General features: G+C 42.5%; 1 protein-coding gene across 7 annotated transcripts in view; it reads left to right on the top strand.

The window, feature by feature from the left end:
• Positions 1-21,956, top strand: part of WDR27 (WD repeat domain 27) — a 314,696-nt gene that overhangs the window by 92,063 nt on the left and 200,677 nt on the right. For all 7 annotated transcript variants that reach the window (XR_011854091.1, XR_011854090.1, XR_011854089.1 and 4 more), the window contains exon 14: positions 20,484-20,562. Coding sequence is in view for 2 of the 7 variants with exons in the window: in XM_072141007.1 (XP_071997108.1) it covers positions 20,484-20,562 (79 nt within the window). In the remaining 5 variants the exon portion in view is untranslated. The remainder of the gene's footprint in view (positions 1-20,483; positions 20,563-21,956) is intronic.

The raw sequence follows: 21,956 nt of genomic DNA, 5'->3' as shown, positions 1-21,956 counted from the left end.
GGCAGAATTGTGGGTTGTTTTCATGGCTTCCACAACAAACTTGTTAACTTTGTCGCCACCCTGCTGTGTTATCCACAAAATATACTGGCAAACTTTTATCATTTACCAATATTATTTCAGCGCTTCTTGCGCATCTGTTTACATTCCCCTCACCCGCCATATCCCAAACTTATAAGAACGCTACTACACTTAACTTGGTGCACGCTGGGACCGAGTCTGACCCTGGGGCTGGTGATATACTGCCGACGCAGAGGATTGCGGGGCCTACCTCGGTCCAGGTCTCAAAGGCCTACTATACCTCCTCCTCCTCCCACCCCTCCTCCACCTCCTCCTCCTCCGAATTACCATCCGTGGCCATGGCGCCATCAGTCGGTAGCTCTAGGCACAGCAGCAGTGCCGTCGCTAAGCGACAGCAGGCGGTGCTCAAACTGCTGAGCCTAGCCGATAAAAGGCACACCGCCCAAGAGCTATTACAGGGCATTCCACATCAAACTTGTTAACTTTCTCGCCACCCTGCTGTGTAATCCACAAAAGATACTGGCAAACTTTTATCATTTACCGATATTATTTCAGCGCTTCTTGCGCATCTGTTTACATTCCCCTCTCTCGCCATATCCCAAACTTATAAGAACGCTACTACACTTGATCTTATACAAAAGGTTCTTAGAAGTGCTGTTTGGGGAGTAGCCTAGAGACAGGGGCTTGGATTGGCGAAAGCTCGCCTGGAAGCGGAGCGCCAGCTCCATCCCAAGATACAACTAACATAGTTTTAAGTGCAGCACCTTTAATCTACTACTAGTTCACTGCCTCCATAATAATAATAATAATAATAATCTTTATTTATATAGCGCCATCATATTCTGTAGCGCTTTACAAATCATAGGAAACAAATACAAATGTAACGTAACAGAGCACAACATTTGTATGGAACAACAGGAGTGAGGTCCCTGCTCGCCAGAGCTTACGGTTTATGAAGATGATGGGGTAACACGAGGTAAAAGAATTTTTAATGGTCAAGCCATTCTTCTTAGGGAATAGAACAAAATATAATAAATGGAATTGCTGTCGCTTGAACCACTCAGCCGTCACCAGGTCCAGGGTGAATGGGACTGCATAGAAGTCTGGTGCCTGTTGGTTGCTGGATAACAGATGGGAGGACGACACAGGACGGGTTAGTAGAAGAGTTAAAACTTCATGCAGTTAATGAGTGTTATAGGCTTGCCTAAAGAAATGGGTTTTAAGAGCACGTTTGAAACTTTGGAGGTTAGGTATTAGTCTGATAGTCCGGGGCAGAGCATTCCATAGAATTGGTGCAGCTCTAGAGAAGTCTTGGAGACGCGAGTGGGAGGTCCGCACTAGGGTAGAGGTTGATCTAAGATCACTGGCGGATCTAAGAGCACGGGTTGGGCGATAGACTGAGATAAGAGAGGAGAGGTAGGGGGGTGCAGCATTATACAGAGCTTTATGGATGAGGGTTATTATTTTAAACTGTATTCGAAAGGAGACTGGCAGCCAGAGCAGCGACTGGCATGAACTGTAGGCATACATGGTCCCCTTATCAAACGAGCTGTGTCAGGCAGAATTTTGGGTTGTTTTCATGGCTTCCACAACAAACTTGTTAACTTTGTCGCCACCCTGCTGTGTAATCCACAAAATATACTGGCAAACTTTTATCATTTACCAATATTATTTCAGCGTTTCTTGCGCATCTGTTTCCATTCCCCTCACCCGCCATATCCTAAACTTATAAGAACGCTATTACACTTGATCTTATACAAAAGGTTCTTAGAAGTGCTGTTTGGGGAGTAGCCTAGAGACAGGGGCTTGGATTGGCGAAAGCTCGCCTGGCAGCGGAGCGCCAGCTCCATGCCAAGATCCAACTAACATAGTTTTAACTGCAGCACCTTTAATCTACTACTAGTTCACTGCCTCCATACATGGTCCCCTTATCAAACGAGCTGTGTCAGGCAGAATTTTGGGTTGTTTTCATGGCTTCCATGTTAACTTTGTCGCCACCCTGCTGTGTAATCCACAAAATATACTGGCAAACTTTTATCATGTACCGATATTATTTGAGCGCTTCTTGCTCACCTCCTTTGGTTCCTCTCTGCCACCCATTGGTTTGAAGCCTGAGTCCATTTAGGGTATGTCGCCATGCCACTCTCTAGCCTGCCGCTGCTGCCGCTGCCTCTGCATGAAGTCCCCTATAGTGTCAGGGTCAATTATTGGATGTTTTAGATGCTATCTAGCTTCATTCTGTCACTCTGTCATGGCCATGCTGTTGCCCATAATTTTGGCATAATGGTGCGATTAAGCAGCCTCAGAGGCATCCATGCATGCTGCCCCTGCTGTTTCCTGTCCATTTCCGTGGTGTTTCCATCCTTTTCTGAGGTTCCCAGGTGTTTGGCCAAGCTTCCCTGTGCAGAGCCTTGGTCCCCTTGAAAAATGCTCGAGTCTCCCATTGACTTCAATGGGGCTCGTTATTCGAGACGAGCACTCGAGCATCGGGAAAAGTTCGTCTCGAATAACGAGTACCCGAGCATTTTAGTGCTCGCTCATCTCTACTCATTATATAACATATATAGTATAAAGAGCCTGTCTTAACATTACAAATTCTAACAGCTTTATCCCAATTTCTCTGTTTTATTAGCCTGTGAAATGTGTCATACTAAATGACTTTAACAAAGACATTCATTGGCCATGCCATGTTTTCAGCTCATAGATCATTTAGCAAGAATGAAATAAAATCACTTTGCCTTGTAGAAGAGAGTAATATAGAATGTATGAAAGGCAAGCTTTGGAATGGTCGGAGCTGTGTGTGTTGGACATCAAATGTTCCACAGGTTTTGGCACAATTTACATTGAAAGACTTTAACAGCCACACACAGCTTATTCCATAAATCTTGTGAGACTGTAGCTTCTGCTTGATCAGATTTCGCTTATATTGAAAGGAATTATAAACCGGGGTCTGTTTCAGAATTCACATGTTTATTTGCTGGGATACTTGAGCTATAAATATTAGACCATATTCAAGCTTATAGTTTTGAAAATTGCCCATTTTCTCTAAAAGCACAATGGGTGTTAGTCAGTCTTTGGGGTTTATATATCTGGTATTTCTGAAAGCGGTTGTCCAACTAAAATAAAAAGCTTCTAGAATAAAAAACATGCCTTAACTCTTTTGTTCCAGCTGTTGTCATATGACTTGCTTTAGCCAATCACTGGCCTCAAGTCTCCAAAAGACTTACTCCATATGATGAGCTTTAGCGGTTGAAGGCACTGGATATGCATGACATGGAAATGGCTTTTGCAGCTACTTAATTTATATTAAAGCGAACCTGTCACCAGGAATGCCATTTTTAGCTGGTGACCCATTACAACAACCTATGTTCTTCTTTTAAAAAAACATTTATCATCCTTCTGAATCATTTCAGTAGTTTATGCAAGTCAAATTTAAATTACCTAGCTCACTGTCAGCAGTGTGTGGTGAGTCCCTGGGGACGTCTCCTCATGTATCTTCCTTTACTCCAGAGCATCCCCCTAGCTCCCCTGCCTGCTCAATGCACATGATGGGAAGTGGGGAGGAGTGAGGGAGCTGCATAAGTGTGGAAGAGATTAGAACTACACAGGCACACAGGCGGCACCTGGCCCCTCCCGGGACTCACCATATGCCGCTGGCAGGGAGCCAGGTAATGCGAAGTAACCTTATATAAACTACTGAAATGATTCAGAATGCTGACGAAGGCATTTTAAAAATTAACATAGGATTTTGGAACCTGTCACCAGATAAAGATGGCATTCCTTGTGACAAGTTCACATTAAATGTAACTTACAGAATAATGCATAGAATTGTTGAATTTTGGAGTAAAATACATGTTTATTAAATATTGCTGGATGGTAACTCTGCTATTGTATGAACTGTATGAAGAAAGAATTAGTAGGGACCCCCAGCAGACTCTAAAATTATGTAGTGATTGTGCTCTTGAGATGTGTTCTTTCAGCGATTAGCTTGGAGATTTATTGACCTCATTAAAATGTTAATATTTTGATGCAAAGCTGTGAATAACATTCTTATACCATTAACTAATTTACGGGGGAAGTTATCACATGTAAACCATATCTATGAGTGAACAATTTTATAGTAGTCATTTTAGGTTGATACTTGGCATCAGAGAGAGTTCCAGAGGGCTACCTATACAGAGTATGAGCAGCAGAAAGAATATGCTAATACTTACTTTGCAAGCTTGGTGGATGAAATGTTGTATGTGGCTCTTCCATATATGAAATGCTGGATGTCTATGCATAGGTTTACTATTTTAAGTATCTTTTCTCATGCTGCATCTTATGTTACATTTTGTTATTGCACACAATAATGCATAATGCTGTGGATGCTGCTCATGTGTTAAATTAGAGCCAATACAATGTTTTTTGAGTGGTGAGAAAAATGAGGTAGTCTGTATTTTATATCATGAAGATGACTTAAAAGGATGGAATTTAGATCTAAAAATAAGTAACTATAAGGCATTCACATCAAGCAAGTCATTCACATTTCCACATAAAATGGAATGAGGCATACAAATGAGCGTGCTTCTAGCTCACACCAGCTAACCACAAAAATGCAGCCCAAGATACCAAAACCTTTGCTCCTTAAAATGAATTGCAACACTGCCAGTGAACTATGTATGCATAAAAGACCATCTAAGATGATCAATGCTCACACTTAATTAAAGTGAGACACTACATCAACTCTGCTCGGCTGGAAAAACAATCTATTATCTGCCCACAGGACAATCCATAATTGCTTTTACGAGCTCGGCTTGGAATTGTACAAAATGGCATTTCTGCTACTTATTTAAGCATAGGGAATTATGTTGTAAGTATCTTTGCAGGTTACCAAATTCATTGGGTTTTAAAATATGTGCGTGATAAGCAATTTTGCAAACCATACTTTTAAAAAGATATTTTTATCAACCAATTTCATGCAAAGTCTATTAGCTGCTTGCTAGTAATGAACTGTGCAGCATTTGCTTATTCACCAAAATATTAAAGGAGTTAAAGGGGTATTCCCACAAAGACAAGTTTCTTATATGTACTCAGGATAAGAAAATAACACATTCTCGAATTCACAAAAATTTCACAACCTGTCTCTATCAGTCCTGCTGTACACAATTTCAGTTGCCCCTAGACATGACCCTGTAACTTCTGACTTGGGGTCGGGCTGCCATCTTGGATTTGTATGTGACAGCATGCAGATGAGATTTCTGTCTCCCTTCTGTGTGCCTGTAGCCACGCCCCCTGCACAGAGCTCACACTGATCATTTCCTGTCAGCACAGAGCAGAGAGAGGCTGCAAACTACAAGGGAAGGGGGAGCCAGGCACATATCTGTGAGATGTTGCAGAGCTAAAATTGTAACAGTGTAAAAGTCTGTCAGCCTCTGTCTGTCATGTAATAGGCATCTCATGCATCTCATCATCTCTCATCTGTCTCCTCTTCTATGTGTCAGTGTGTTAGTACAATGTCAGAAGCCAGATGAAAGTGTATATACACCTGTACCCTGATGATGTAACCACAAAGTCACCCCACAGAACTAGATGGATTATAATGTGTCTGCTTAGAGAGTCCCCACCCACACACTGGGATTTTGCACTGAGCAGCCAACAAGTCATAGGAGCTAAAACAGCTATCAAACTGAGTAAAATTGTAAAGTAAGGGGTGACAATGATCTGTATTGTGTTAACATCTTTAGGGGATTGAAATGTGAGAATTTTCTTTCTTGGGAAAACCCCCTTAAAGGACATCTACCACCAGGATGAAGAATTGTAAACCATGCACACTGACATACTGGTGTGTGTCCCCTCTTGTAGGATCTGCTCTTCTTTAAGCTTCTTATGCCCTGGTTTTTAAAAATGAATAACAATATATTTGGAAAAGCTTTACATATCAAAACAATTTTTACTTTGTTTTTTTTTCATGACATGTGAGACGTTAACTTGCTAATGTAGTTTTATTAATTACATTTTTTTTTTTAAATTGGCAGATAAATTACTCTTTTGTCATTTTATCGATTTAAAGTTTTCTTTAAATAAGCAGCGAAACTGAATAAACCTTTACTAAAATATTCTATAAATATGTAAAGCACCATTTTATCACCCTTTCCCCAAGTTTAGATACAAATGCAGAATGTTGCAAACTGTAAGCTAAGTCTTTCCTACAGCTCCTTTTACATTTTACCATTGGCTGTTAGGCTGGAGGGGGGTGGGGGTCTTTCAAATGCCTACATCTCCTGAACTGTGTCACCTGGAAACACAATTGATCTGTTTTTCAAACAGGAGAATATCACCTTTAACCCCTATGCGTACCAGGACATTATAGTACGTCCCTACGGGAAGATACTTCCCACATGGGGACATTCAATAACAGCGGTGGCGAACCTATGGCACGCAGAACCCTCTCTGTTGGCACATGCTCAGTGGCCCCAGCCACCTCCAGCTGAGCTTCCTGCTCTCACACTACCTATTCTTTATGAAGTTTCTGCAGGCTGGCCGACGCTTGACAGTCATAAGAACTTCAGCAAGGAGCGACATCCAGCCACAGGTCAAAGGTTAAGTGTGGGTGGAATCCCTGTTGCAGGATGCTATCATAGCGTATGCTCATTCATCCCCACATGTTATAGGAATGAGCTGCAGATGAGAGATGAAGCTGGCCGTCATATGAACTGAACGGGTGAGCTTCATCCTCATGCCATTTGATGCGTCTCCTGTGTCACTGGACACTATAAACATCCCTGGTCATTAGTCACTCAATGTGTACAAGACTGCTGCATTCCAAGCCATAGCAGACAGTCCTGTGTAAAACACTATCATACTTATACAGGACTGTAAAAAAGCAGCAATCCTAAGTAACTTACTTAAATAAGACTGCCACGTCTTCCTCCATAAATATCAGGCCGTCCTGTCACTTACATGTTACACAGGAATGTCTGCTTTACATGGAGGGAAACACAACCGCAATAAAAAAGGAAGCACGCTGCAGCAACCCTGTGTAGAATATAGAGTCACATGGTGCGGAAGACGCTGTAAATAACTAACAAAGGACTTCTTACAATTGTTACAATTGTTTCTCAAACAAGTGACATGGTACCTGATGACACATAATTTTTTTCTATTTAATGATGTCTATTATTTGCAAACCCAGGGAGTTTCGATGGGGGCTAAGTTCTCCCCCTCATTGGCAAATCTTGTCATGGCAATGTGGGAAGAGGAATATATTTTTTCCACTGATAACCCTTTTTGTGATGCTCTGCACTGGTACGGCAGATACATCGACGACCTGCTACTGGTGTGGGTCGGAGATGTGTCTGCCGTACCGGTGTTTATGGATTTTATCAATGATAACCAATATAACCTAAAATTTACCTTCTCGACAAATAGGACATATGTAGAATTTCTTGATTTAAAACTCAAAGCGGATGAGTCTGGAATCATATCCACATGTACTCACCGTAAAAAAACAGCTGGAAACACCATTCTACATGCACACAGTGCACATCCCACACATGTCATCAAAGCCATCCCCATAGGAGAAATGAACAGAGCACGCCGGAACTGTAGCCATACAATGGACTACAGACGGGAGGTTTCTGAGATCAAAAACAGACTTAAGGATCGCAAATATCCTCAGTGGATGCTAAATAGGGCTGAAGCCGCTGTCTGTAAGAAGAGCCGAACAGACATGCTTAAACGCAAAGGTTACAGTGGGCCACCTAAAAATAACATGAACACTCCATGTCTAACGTTGCAATATTCCAATCAATTTGCCGATATCAAAAATATTTTCATTAAATACTTACCCATTTTACAAAGTGATGAAAAAATATCACACCTATTGACCAATGGTGTCAGAGTTATTCCCAAAAAACTACCCACAATAGGTAATAGAATATCTCCCAGTTATTTTGGTACGAAAAATAGGCATAAACAAACCTGGTTACACCATAAGGGATTTTTTAAATGTGGCTCTCACCCATGTAAAACTTGTTCCTATGTCACACCCACCAAAACTTTTTCTGATAATACAAATACACAATCATATGATATACAAGGATTCCTGAATTGTAACTCAAACTATGTAGTATATATAATTAAATGTACCTTGTGCACCCAGCTGTATGTGGGTTGCACAACTAGGAAACTGAAACAAAGATTTTTAGAACATCTTAGGGACATACGCAACTGGAATAAACTTAATGCACTGCAACAAATCGATAGGAGGAGATCCCTCTCTGGAGCGGCACGACATTTTATAGATTTTCACCAGGGAGAGGTGTCTTCTTTGGAAACCTTCGCCATTGAACAGGTGTACTTGCCCCAACGTGGCGGGGACAGACACAAAATGCTATTAGACAGGGAGGCATACTGGATTCTTGTTCTTAATACTAGATTTCCGGAAGGCATGAACTTCAGACGGGAGTTCATGTTCCACTATTGACTATTATGTCTTACATACGTGTGGGGAGATGTAATGCAATCTTCTGCATGCTTCCCCACACGTCCAGAATATTGTACATGTCTGGTGATTATGCCCACAACAATGTGCGTAGGATATAGTATACACTCCCCCCTTAGTGCCCTACATAATTGACCCTCATTCTCTAGTCGCTTGCGAGCTAGCTCTATAGTAACTAACCCGGTTTCCACAGCATTTATTCTTCTACTATCATTTGGCCGGAACAAATCCGGGCCACCAAAATTAACATCAATGTCGATTTTACCATACTTTTGTTGACGGGACCGGGTGTTTCTGTATCTGGGTCCGCGGTGACTTTGGCTTCGCGTTGTCATGGGAACAGTGGAGCCATACTTCCTGTCCACACTGCCATGCAATTAGAGATGTATTTCCGGTCAGGTTTTCCGAGCGTCACAACTCACATGTAAGCGAACATTCTTCGTACTACGAAATGTATATACATATATGATGTACATGAGGAAGTAAGTGTTGGTATTTTTTGCTATGTGCTTTATTCTTAGTAAATGTTTTATTGTATGTTTTTAAGGTAAGAAGTCTGCCCTTCTCACCGGATGCTCATCATTAGCGCACCGGTGAGACAGGTGAACAAGACTATATATTCACATCACATTTACTTGAAAGTCAGCCATGAGTAAGGGCGTCTTTTGAGCCCGAAACACGTAGGCGATCCAGTCAGCCGTTTCACTCTATGCCAATCAGGCTGTCTCGCTAAACTTATTGTTATCTTATGATTGTCTTTTAAAGAAAAATTTTTTTGGAATAAAACTACATGCTTTTATCTACAATTTTTGGTGCGGCATGCGATTCTTCTTCTACAATATTTGGATTTAACCCTCCTGGTCCCGGAGTAGCAGCCAGCACAATGAAAAACCAACAAATGGTGAGCTGAAACTTTATCTTTTTCTTTTTCCCAACAAAGGACTTCTGCATCCTATTGCACCATATTTTACATAGGACTGCTGCTTATTTCTCTGTGTAAAGTATGACATTTAACACATGACTGACTGTTTGACATGGAACAAAAGGCAGCAGTCCTATATAAGGAAATAAAAGGGATAGACCGCCAAAGTCCTGTGGGGTTCAAAAATCCCAGCAGTCCCATGTAAACTTAAACAGCACTGCTCAACTTAGTAGCTCCCTATTTATTTTTTTTAACACAGGAGTGCTGCAGGTTTTCTAGTTATCCTAATAGCAATATTAGGCTGCGTTCAGATGACGTGCCCTGTTTCCCCCGAAAATAAGAAAGTGTCTTATATTAATTTTTGCTTCTCAAGAGGCACTAGGTCTTATTTTCAGGGAATGTCTTATTTTTCCATGAACAAGAATTAACATTTAAGATTGAACAAAAAATCTACTTCTTAAACATCCTCATGACACTCCAAACCGAATTTCATGCTGTATTTCTTGTGACTCAATTTCTATTAGGATCATTGGCCTCAATCTCTCATGTTTAGTAAAAGCACTTTCCATAAATGACCCCTTCTAATCCTTGTTGCTGTTGGTATCACATTTGCAGCACAACAACCAGTGATTTAATTCCTTGAATTCTTCCCCATGTCACAATCTTCTGGGAGGCGCTGCTTTAATGACTGCCGCTAGGTCTTATTTTCAGGGGAGGCCTTATATTTTTAAGCCTGATCAATATTGTACTAGGTCTTATTTTCGGGGGATGTCTTATTTTAGGGGAAACAGAATTCAAACGCAACAGGGAGGAACTGCCCCCAATCGTAAACAAGCACCAAATGTTTTGCATGTTAACAATACTAAACAAGTTTTGCTCATTCCCTATTGTATAAGTTAAAGGCTATTCAGGGTTACATTTCCGTATGGCACTTTTTCGATATGTAAGTAGGTTTGCGGTTGCAGTCTGGGAACTCGGCCTCTAAAACGTTTGCCGTGACTGTTATATAACGTTCCGTTTCTGGCACCGGCTCAAGAATGGAGCTAGCTCCACAAGCAGTGGCTGTCAGTTGTATATTACAGCTGACTGTAAAATGTCTGCGGATGCGTCTGCGTACCATACAGATTACACTGCTCTACAATAAATTAGTAGTAGAGCAGTATTGTAGAGCAGTGTATTGGACTTGAACCAACTATCAGAGCATCTCTGGTTCAAGTTCAAGTATGTATAAGTAAAAAAAAAGGTAAAAACACTAAAGTTTAAAAATGAGAATAAATAAAAAATAAATACATAAAAATTAAGCCCCTAAAATGTAACTTTCCAGTACAACACTTAATAAAGTATAAAAAACACAATCACACAAAAAAACCCTACATATTTGGTATTGCCGCGTCCGTAACAACCTGTATAATTATCCGCTCCTGTCCGGCAAACCGCGCAACCACAACCAGGCTTTGCGCTAGCTGTCAGACTAGGTAAGTGGTGGCAAACTCACCCTGCGACGTCCCTGCGGGCTAAGGCCCTGCCTAAAGCAGATAAACCGCCCTGATAAGGGCCAACCCACTTCGGGAACCTAACTTGCGGTCCCTGAGCGACCCTATAAGATGACAGGGAAAACTTACTTCGTCTGGCAGCTGCTGGATGGTGGAGCGAACAGGTAACCAGAATACAGGTGCAGGCCAGTGATCACACTGGTGCACAGAATACTAACACAGGTCTGAGACAGGGGAAGCGGGATAACACTAGGACAGTGGTGGCAAACATATGGCACGGGTGTCAGAGATGGCACTCAGAGCAATTTCTGTGATCACTCAGGACAGATTTCACCAAACAGGACCATATCTTCCTGCTGTCCCAGGAAACTGAAGAGATGCTGCTCTCAGCGCTACTTTAAAGCAACACTTCATTTGATGTTTGGAACTGCAGGTAAAATTAGAAGGTGTGGACTGAACTGCAATGTCTTTGGAGGTCCTCCTGCTAGACCCACCATTCTTCCTGTATGAGAGAGAGCCTGGAGAGAAGCAACTATGATAGTCTGAATTTGCCCTCCTTTCAAATGTAATGGTTGCTTCAGGGGGCGATACGATTGAAAGAACAGGTAGCTGTAAGTTACTGTTTAAAATTCCATGTTGGCACTTCACGCTAAATAAGTGGATTTTGGTTGTAATTTGGGCACTCTGTCTCTAAAAGCTTCACCATCACTGCACTAGGAGGTAAACGATACTGAGGGACAAACAATGTTATATACAGGTCTTCAGGTGGGTTATACACAGGTCAGGTCAAGATCAAGCGGGTTATATATAGGTCCAGATACAGGCAGACAAAACACAGAATACCAAACAAGATAACAAGAGTGCAAGATACACAGGTGAGACTTGAATTAACCAGCAAGGTATGATGGGAATAGGCAGGTATATAAGCAGTTCCCAGACACGCCTCCAGCAGCACACTAAGGGAAACTGACTAGTAACCCTTTCTGGGAGGGCTGAAATGCAAGGAGCAGGGTGTGACTCAGTTAATCCAAACACAAACACTAAGCCACAGTTCACACACAAATAAACGTCATCTATTTTGCAGCTGCGGATAGTGCAACGTTTACTCTCCGACTTTACAATAATAAAACAGAATTGTTACTGGACCTGCATGGTAAACAGCAGGAAAAAAACGCAAAAAACGTTCTGAAAAAATATAATTTTTAATTAATACCTTTAAAAAATGCTCTAAAAAGTGATGCACTCTAAGGAAACATTTTGGGATAACAACAATGCTTTTTAATCATAGTTTTTAATTAAGGTATTATTTTGGGTGGGTTAATTTTGCAGACAGGTTCTCTTTAATGAAGATTGGCAGAGATTTTGCCAGCCTCCTGGCTGTTGCATATTTTGTAAATAATTTTTGTTGGTCTGAAAATAGTATGAAAAAGACCAAAATAACATTTTTCTATTTAGGCTAGAGCTACTTTATTAACCCCTAGGCGCACCTGGACGTTATAGTACGTCCCCGGGGCTAGATGCTTAGCGCACGGGGACGTTCTATAACGTCCTGCTTCTGGCACCGGCTCACGAACGGAGCCGGTACCAGAAGCAGCGGCTGTCAGCTGTCTAGTACAGCTGACAGCCTGCGCTAACACCCGCGATCGGAGACGGCTCCGATCGCGGGTGTTAACCCCTTACACGCCGCGGTCAAACATGACCGCGGCGTGTAACGGTGTTAGCGCTGTGGATCGGATCCCCCGTGCCGCTTACCGGGGGATCCGATCCTCTTCCGGGCAGCTCCGAGGACTGGCATGTGCCCCGGAGCTGCCCGGTCTCCATGGCAGCCAGACCCCTTCCGGGTCTGGCTGTAAACTGTCTGAGCATGCGCAAGCTTGCTCAGACAGTTTACACTGCTCTACAATAAAATAGTATTGTAGAGCAGTGTATTGAACTTAAACCAGTGATCAGAGCATCACTGGTTTAAGTTCAAGTATGTAGAAGTAAAAATATGCAAAAACAGTTAACACTACACATTATAATAAATAAAAAATTAATACATAAAAATATAAGCCCCTAAAATGTCACTTTCCCATAAAAAAACTTAATAAAGTATAAAAAACATAAAAACACAAAAAAACCCCGCATATATGGTATTGCCGCGTCCGTAACAATCTGCATAATAAAACAGAATTGTTACTGGACCCGCACGGTAAACGCCGGAGGAAAAAAACGCAAAAAACATTCCGAAAAAAGATAATTTTTAATTAATACCCTATAAAAAATGCTCTAAAAAGTGATTTAAAAAATGTTATGCACTCCAAAATAAGCCCACTAAAAAGAACAACTGTTCTCGCAAAAAATAAGCCCCTAACCAGATTTATCTGCCAAAAAATAAAAAAGTTATGCATATAAAAAGATGGTGATGCTAAAATGAATAAGATTTTCTCCAAATTAGTTTTTATTCAGTACAATTGAATAAAATACACAAAACCCCCACATATTTGGTATCCCTGCGTCCGTAACAATCTGCATAATAAAACAGAATCGTTATTAGATCCGCAAAGTGAACCCCGTAAAAAACAACCTAAAAAAACTCTCTCTGCTAAAGATGATTTTTTATTAATGCCCTTTAAAAATGCTCTAAAAAAGTGATTTTAAAAAGTTACGCAATCTAAAATAAGACCACTAAAAAGAGCTATCATTCTTGCAAAAAATAAGCCCTTAAACAGATTTTTGAGGTGAAAAATAAAAAAGTTATGCATATGAAAGACGGTGATGCTAAAATTAACAACAATTTTGCCAAATTACTTTTTATTCAGTAAAAATGGGAAAAAATAAAAAAATATATATAAATGAAGTATTTTCATAAACGTGGCGACCCAAAGAATAAAAATAATATACTATTTTCATGGTATGGTTAACGGCCAAAAAAAAAAACACATAAAAATGTTCCTAAAAATTGATGATTTTCATTTCCTCCACCAACAAAGAGTTAATAAAATCTCACCAATTAGCTATAGATGCCCCAAAATTATGTATTAGAAAAGTGCATCTCATGTGGCAAAAGAAATAAGCCCCTATAGGTCCTCAATAAAAAAAAGAAAAAAATTATAGCCTGTACAATGTGACATAGCAAATCTGATTTGAATGGCGCCTCCTTCCCTTCTATGCCCGGCCGTGCGCCCATACAGCAGGTTACCACCACATGTAGGGTATCGGTGTACTCGGGAGAAATTGTGTATCAAACTTTGTGGAGCCTTTTTTCATTTTATCCATTACAAATGTAAAATTTTCCACCCAAAATGAGTGTATTGTGAAAAAATATTACAATTTGCAGACTCCACCTCCATTTTATTTTAACCCCTATAAAATACGTAAAGGGTTAACAAACTTCTTAAAAGTGGTTTTTCATACGTTGAGGGGTGTAGTTTCCACAATGGGGTAATTTACGAGTCTCGCTATTATTTAGGCCTCTCAGTGTCAATTAGAAACTGAGCAGGTCCATCTAAATACAGGTTTTGGCGATTTTACAAAAAATGTGAAAAATGGCACCCAAATTCTGAGCCTCATAACATTCTAGTAAAATATGTGGAATCTTAAAAAACCATGCCAACATAAAGCAGACATTTGGGAAATGTAAGTTATGAATTTATTTGGGTGCTATGACTTTCTGAATCAAAAGTAGAGAATTTAGAACGTTGAAAATAAAGAATTTTTCAAAATTTTTGCCAAATTTTGTTTTTTTTCATAACTAAACGCAAAAGATTTCATCCAAATTTTTAAACTAATTTGAAGTACAATGTGTCACGAGAAAACAATCTCAAAATCCCCTGGATATCTCACAGCGTTCCCACGCTATAACCACTTATAGTGACACAGGCCAGATTTGAAAAATGGGGCTGCGTCCTTTAGGCCAAAAGATGCTGTGTCCCGTAGGGGTTAAGAGTCTGGTAAATCTGTAATATAAACCTAGGGAATAGAAAGGAAAGTTTTAATTTTTTTTCCAGCATGTGTAATTGATGGTATAGTCCATCAATATCTGAATCCTGTGTCCTTACCAGTCTTAAAGATTTATATCTGGGGCTCAAACCCCTAATCATTGTAAGGTGACTTTCAAATTAAATGAGTCTGTGTCCAGCGCTGGAATTTGACTAACTTGAATGAAAAGACAAGACCTGTCCTTGCAGGAAGTTAGCAACAAGACTGCTACTTTATTGTGGGACTGACACATTTATAGAAAACCATAAGGTACTTTACATAAGGCGTGTAAGTAGGAAAGCAGCAACTATAATTGGGTGTTCTCACCCAGGAAATGTAATACTATTGGATGTAAGCACACAAAGGAGTCTAATACTATTGGCTACATGCAAATACTGAAACTTCACATAAACCAAATGTCCAGATGTCCACATGGATACCTTCCACTAGGTGGTGCTAGCGAGCACTAAGTCTTTTGTGTGCTGAGGGAAACACCCAAACTTAGTTATCACTACACAAAGTTATGTGAAATAATGCTGAATCTCTAAAATGTCCGACAATACGTAAGATGGCGTCTGAGTCCAGTATAATATCTTTAACATTTCCCCCCTTTTGAGCTTTGCATGGCCTGTAACTGTTGTCCAGAGTGACCTCCTCAAACTCCAGGTACCCACAGGTAGGCTAAGCCCTTACCTGCTGGACTTGTTAACTCTTCACCAGATCTCCTGGAGGCCAGTCACTCGGGGGTTACAGGCCTGCATACTCAAATTACTTAATTGTGTTTCCATAGTTTATGGGTTTATTAACAGGCTGGTTCTTCAACAAGACGGTATCCTCCACACCGGGACTTCTCCTGTCATGGTTCTTACCACCTGGACGGCCATCTGGGACATGGTGGACTTGATGAGGGGGACCACACAACACGCAATAAGCGACGAGAGCAAAATCACAATCCCCAATATCACCCCCACTTAAAGGAAACCCTTCCAATCCCCCAACTACAAAGTGAAGGACAAAGTGTCCACCCCAGAGTTTCTCTCGAGTTCCCTGGACAGTCCTTCAATCTCTTCAAGTGCATGGGTAATGGATCCATAGGGGGCGATGTCATCTAGGATGTATATGCAACAGGCCACTCCCACCATCTTACAGACTCCTCCCTTCTCAGCAAGGATCATGTCCAAAGCCGTGCGGTTCTGGGAAGCATCTCGGATATAACTCATAAATCTCTGTTGATTACAATAACACCAGTTAACCCAACCAACATTTTTGCTCATAGCTATCTGGGGAATAATGGACTCTAGACCTGCCCATATCTGATTGTGGGCCTTGTACTCATCTGGGACCCCCCTTGGTGCTCCCACTGTATCTATATAAACGTTGTCATCTAGGTGCTTCTCTCCGACCTCCAGAATCCTTTGGGATTCTCTACCTTTACTTTATGTGTCCGATCAAACTTATCCCTGGGGATCACAAGGAAGGAATGCACAAATGTTATCACCGTACACTCACCTTCCCGGCCTCTAGGCCTGACCTGACTCTCCTATCCCCACAAATCCTGTACACATCAGACACTGCTAATACAGGGTTATCTGTGCTGTCAATGTTAAAGAAGGTCATTGTCTTGTTGCACCAACCATAGGTAAAGTCTCCTACCCTGGGGGCATCCTGGTCACCCGTATAGATACAGTGATAGTCATGGTTGGGGTGTCCCTGAGCTTACAGTCAGTCAGAAGAGACCAGCTAGCAAGAAGAATAAGTAAGCATGGAATAGAAAGCGTGGAAGCGTGCTGACTTCCCTCTAGCTTCACAGACGTGGCACTGGTCAGCAGGACTTGGAAAGGACCGTCATAGCGAGGCTCCAGGCTGTCTCTCTGGTGCGTCTCTTTACCACCACGTAGTCTCCAGGCTTCAGGTTATGCGTCCTGAGGTCTCTGTCTGGATCTGTCCAGTGAAGTGGGTTCTGCGACCGGACTCTATGGTCTCTGGAAGTCCAAACCTGCAGAAAAATCTCACTCACCAACTTCTTGGCTGCGGCTCTGGCAGTAGCCATGGTCATGGGAGAAACTTCTGGCCACCCTGGAAAGAGATCAATGCACACAAGCACGTACTCCTACGTACCACTTTTGGTAGCTGGATAAAATCCATCTGCAGTCTTTGGAAGGGATACAGCGGCTTGGGTGTCACCTTCCGTGGGGTCTTTACCACCTTACCCGGGTTGTGGCGGGCACAGACTATACAGGCTTTCACTAGTCTAGTGACGGGGGTAGTAATGCCCGGGGCAAACCACTGGTGGTTTATGAGCACTAGCATGGCCATTTTGGATGTGTATGTGTCCGTAGGCTACTTGACTTACTGTCGGGTGCAGGGCTCCGGGCAGGCACACCCTCTCTCCCAGCATCCAGGTCCCATAGGCATCTGGGCTCCAGCTTTCCTCCACACTCCCTTCACTTCTGATGACTCTCGGGCCACCAGGGACTGGAACACCTGTGGATCAAACTTTTAGCTCAGAACTCACCGCTGAGACTTCAGGACAGTCTCTGGGCTCCATCTGTGCAGCTGCCTTCGCCATCCCGTCAGCCACATACCTGCCCTTGGCTTGTGGATTACCAAATTGTGTGTGCTCTTACTTTTACTATCCTCACCTCTTGTGGAAGTAAGAGAGCACCCATGAGCTCTATAACCAGCGTGCCATGCTTAAAGGGGGTCCCTGCAGAGGTGAGGAAATCTCTAGCCTTCCATATGGGTTCATAGTCGTGTTTAGACCCCAGAACTATACCTTGAGTATAGATGTTTGCCCTTTTACCTTCCACCAGCTGTAGCGCTTCCCTGAGTGCCATCACTTCACCTCCTGCGCTGACCTGTGTGGAGGGAGTGGTACTGCTTGTACTACCTCATGTGCGCCACTGACCACTGTATATCCAGTGTAGAACCGTCTGTCTTCTCCTGCAGACCTGGAGCCATCTATGAGAAAAAACTCAACATCTGTGTTACTCACCCTTCTCTCCCCCCCTCTCTGAATCCTGAAAGACTGACGATAGAATGAAGGATTCAGAGCTGTGCACCTTATCAGTGCATCCTGGGGCATCAGGAGTGCACACTGGAGTCTGAGCTGTCTGGCCTTTGCTCAGATGCTTGGGCTGTATTTGGGTGAGGACACTGTGCAAGGTATGTGGGGTTTGCACTGTAACTGAGTAATCTAGGATCAACTCACTGGCCTTGCTGCTGCAGCTACTGACACATGAGGGGCTCCCCTCACGACTGAGTCTAACCGGGCCTAATAGTGGGCCACTGGTAAGGCCACCACGTTCCTGGACTAGACACCTGTGGCGTGGCCTAGATACTCAATGCAAAATAAAACAAAAGTTTGATTCAGTGAAATGTGCCTAGGGCCGGGGCACACAGGATTTGCCACCTTAAGGCTATAGAATGCATCAATTGCCTCCTGACTAAGGGCAAATGGAGAAGAGGCAATTCAATTATCAAGGGGCAACATCAGGCTGGAGGCAGACCTTATCCCAGGCTGCAGGAGCTGGCCAGTCCTAGAAACATGTGAAGAGGCTTAGGGCCTCAGGGCAGGGGCATATTCTGGACTGCCAGCTTTCTTTCCTCTGTCAGGTAGCTGCCTGTGGCTGAGGAGCAGTGGCGTAGGAAGACCACCTTCTCCTGGCAGTACCAGAGTTTGTCTCAGGAAACTTTGCAACCCTTCTGGAACAGAAAACAAATAAGGTCAATAAATGCATCCTGGCAAACAACAACAGTAGGTCCTCCGCATACTGAAAAGGAGAACATCCAGTAAGGGGCTAGTCTGCCAGTCTACTCCCTATAGGGCCGTGTAGTATGGAGTACTGGCTGGGGGAGTTTTACCCCCCTTGTGGGAGTCTACATCAGATATACTGGAATACTGAACTGGTAAAGGCAAATAAGTACTGGCAATCCTCATGTAGGGGCACAGAGAGGAAAACATTTGCCAACAGGGAAGAGTTCTACAATGAAATGCACTAACTCTATTTGGGGGGGGGGGCTTTCAGAAGAGGGGGACTGTTCTTGCTGACATCCTTGTCCATTGCCACCCCCCTTGTCCCGCCCTGTTGGGGCTGTCTACGTTTCCTAGAGTGTGTCTCTTTGTATTCTTATCACAAGCAAATTCCTTTAAGTCTTTTAGATTGTCAGCTCTGTTTCCCCCACTCAACACAGATGCTTTCTGTGCGCTTCAAGGCCACTTCTCACAGACACAGATAAGGCAAAGCAAAACCCAGCTGCACAGAGATCTCCCCCTGATTAACTCGTTCAACTCCAGAAAGCAGGTACCAGAGACTGCAACACTTTTTCTAGTAATTTTTCTGCAAGATCAAATAAGTTTAAAAATAAAATAAACAAAATAAACAAACAGCGTTGCACACTCAAGACCCTTAGCAAATGTTTGAAATTGGTGAAAATATTCACCTGCCGGCATTTATTTCAAACGTCCGCCAGGATGCCTCAAGGGTGACTCGGCTGCTATCCTACAACCAGCCTACAGTTTAGAGTTATAGGCAATTAACTTTCAGGGACTTGAAAAGAATATACTGTCTTAAGATAGCCCCACTGAAAAATGGTAGGGCGTGTCATCTTCTCTAACCCCCAGATACGGGGGTGGAGTCTAAGAGGGTGCTGGTCTGCATTCCAAAAGATTTTTTTTTTTTTTTTTTAATGAGCACTCTCTAGGATTCCTGTCCCTCTGTCCTGGTCCATCCGTAGTCACTGGTCTAAGTCTCCAGTAATCAACCCCATCCACTTTCCTTTGTCATTAACTCTCTACTTACATCAAAACAACCTTCTGCCTGGGTGTGCCACTTTTTGTCTTTGAGCCAGCCACCATTTACATCAAGTGCTGTCTCCTACCTCTGCACACTCAGGGAATCATCTAACATACCCAAAAACTTCAATACCTCATAACTTCCTTTTACCCACTCTTTACCTTTCCTGTGTGACACTATGTCAGTTGCCTTTTAGGTCTGCAGTGTCCAGCTACAGTCTTACTTTGCTCACTACCCATTTTGTGGAATCTGTGGAATACCTGATTTTGTTCAAGGGCTATAGATATCCTCCGTACATACAGCTCCAGAATACCCCGCTAACTATCAGTAAGTACAAATTAGAGACCTTCACACAATATTTCAGAAATCAAGGAGTTAACGCTCAACTGTAAAATTCCCGTCAGTGTCCCTCTTGTCTCTACTGTCCTTTCCGCATCACGGGGCCGCATCAATCCCGAAGGAACGATACGTAAATTTGGCCAGAATTTGTCTCTGCAAACTTCCAGATTCTATCCGCACTTACATGAACCTAATCTCAACACCATCACAAACTTTCTGAACTACATCAACAATTCACAAGAGGGCACTGCAGACCTTTTTCTACAACATACATAGGCACTAAGTCTTTTGTGTGCTGAGGGAAACACCCAAACTTAGTTATCACTACACAAAGTTATGTGAAATAATGCTGAATCTCTAAAATGTCCGACAATCTGTAAGATGGCGTCTGAGTCCAGTATAATATCTTTAACACCAGTGACTGTGTTGGTCAAAATTTGATGAACTTATATTTTCTTTGTTCCATACAGGACCAAAATCCAAGTTAAAGGACCAACCACTTGTTTTCCACTGTAAGATCAAGTCCTCTGGCTACACCACAGCACCAAGGTATCTAGACCATGTGTATAGACCATTATGAAACTATCAATCAAAAGACTGTCAATCAGAAATGTAAAGAACTGACTTTTTAAGTCGAGAATAAAAAGTATTCAAATTTGAGAAAATGGCCAACTCACTAATATACTGCTGAACAATCCGTACTATACTATTTATTTAGAGCATGGATGGCAGGCATGGGTTGAACACCCTTTTATGGAGCTTTTGCCTTCTCAATTGTCGCATAAAATGTGCAATACTATGCACCAAGAATATCAAGAGCTGTCATCTATATAATTAGAGCAATGTGTAGCAGGGTGTGTGTATGTATGTACAGTATGTGTGTCTGTGAAATAGTTAGTTTATTTGGCTTTTCACTTTGTGTTTCCTCTAAAAACATGTACATAAATTTTGGAAGAGGTTTCATTTTATTTGATGTGTGCATAGTTCCCCTTTCAACCTTCAAGAGGAATCTAGGACTATGTTTCTTTCTGTGAATGTTTTTGTGATATAAAAGAGGTTAAAGTAAATCCACAATATGGATATAGTGGTTTTAACCCAAGCATACTTACAGGCTGGTGTGTGTCCCCTTAAACAGGATCCATTCTTCATTTAGCTGTTTATGGTTTATTTTACATGAAAAAGCAAATGAGCCTTGGGCTGCTGTGTACATCACAGAAGCCCCTTCTTACTCCACCTACTTCCTCCCTTACTCTGCCAGGGAGCTAATAACAGCCAACGGAGTAGCAGATCCTAAGGCCTCATTCACACGGATATATGTTGGATATACGTCCCTCATAGATCGGCAATGGGTGCGGTTGCGCCCTACAGGAGCGGTACGGTGTCGCACAGGTGTGGCACCGCTCTTTAGCCGTTAAAAGATAGGACATATTCTATCTTCTCTCGGCATATGGCGCTGGGCACATATATCCCTATGGAGAGGGGCGGGGGTGAGCAGCGCTCACCTCCTACTCCTCTCCCTGACGCCGACGTGTGCTCACTGTGCGGGCACATGTGTGTCTTATGTAGCCTAAGGCTCATTTGCAGCTATATGAAGAATGATTTTGTATCAGGGGCACACGCCAGCATGCAAGTATGCTTGAGTTGAAGTCACTTAGTTCATGTGGTTGGCATATTTGCACGCCAAGTCTCCTGCAGATTTCAGTTCTAGGAAACTGAAATGTTCCCGTTCAGCAGGTGCAAGGCCAGTCACAGCCTGGAGAATGGCTGTGGTTGTGGCAGCAGATGCAGACCTCTGTATACAAATGGGCGGTCCCATGGCAGAATGGAAGCATGGAGAGGGGTGAATATAAGAGGTTTATGTCAGGATCACTGGATCCTCTGGACCACCGTGGGAGGTGGTACTAGCCGACACCTGGGACAGGAGTCTAAGTGGCACCTGGTCT

Source organism: Engystomops pustulosus, chromosome 3, assembly GCF_040894005.1.
Source record: "Engystomops pustulosus chromosome 3, aEngPut4.maternal, whole genome shotgun sequence".
NCBI lineage: Eukaryota > Metazoa > Chordata > Amphibia > Anura > Leptodactylidae > Engystomops > Engystomops pustulosus.
The sequence above is the reverse complement of the archived record's forward strand: the minus strand, read 5'-3'. Positions and strand labels throughout refer to the sequence as shown.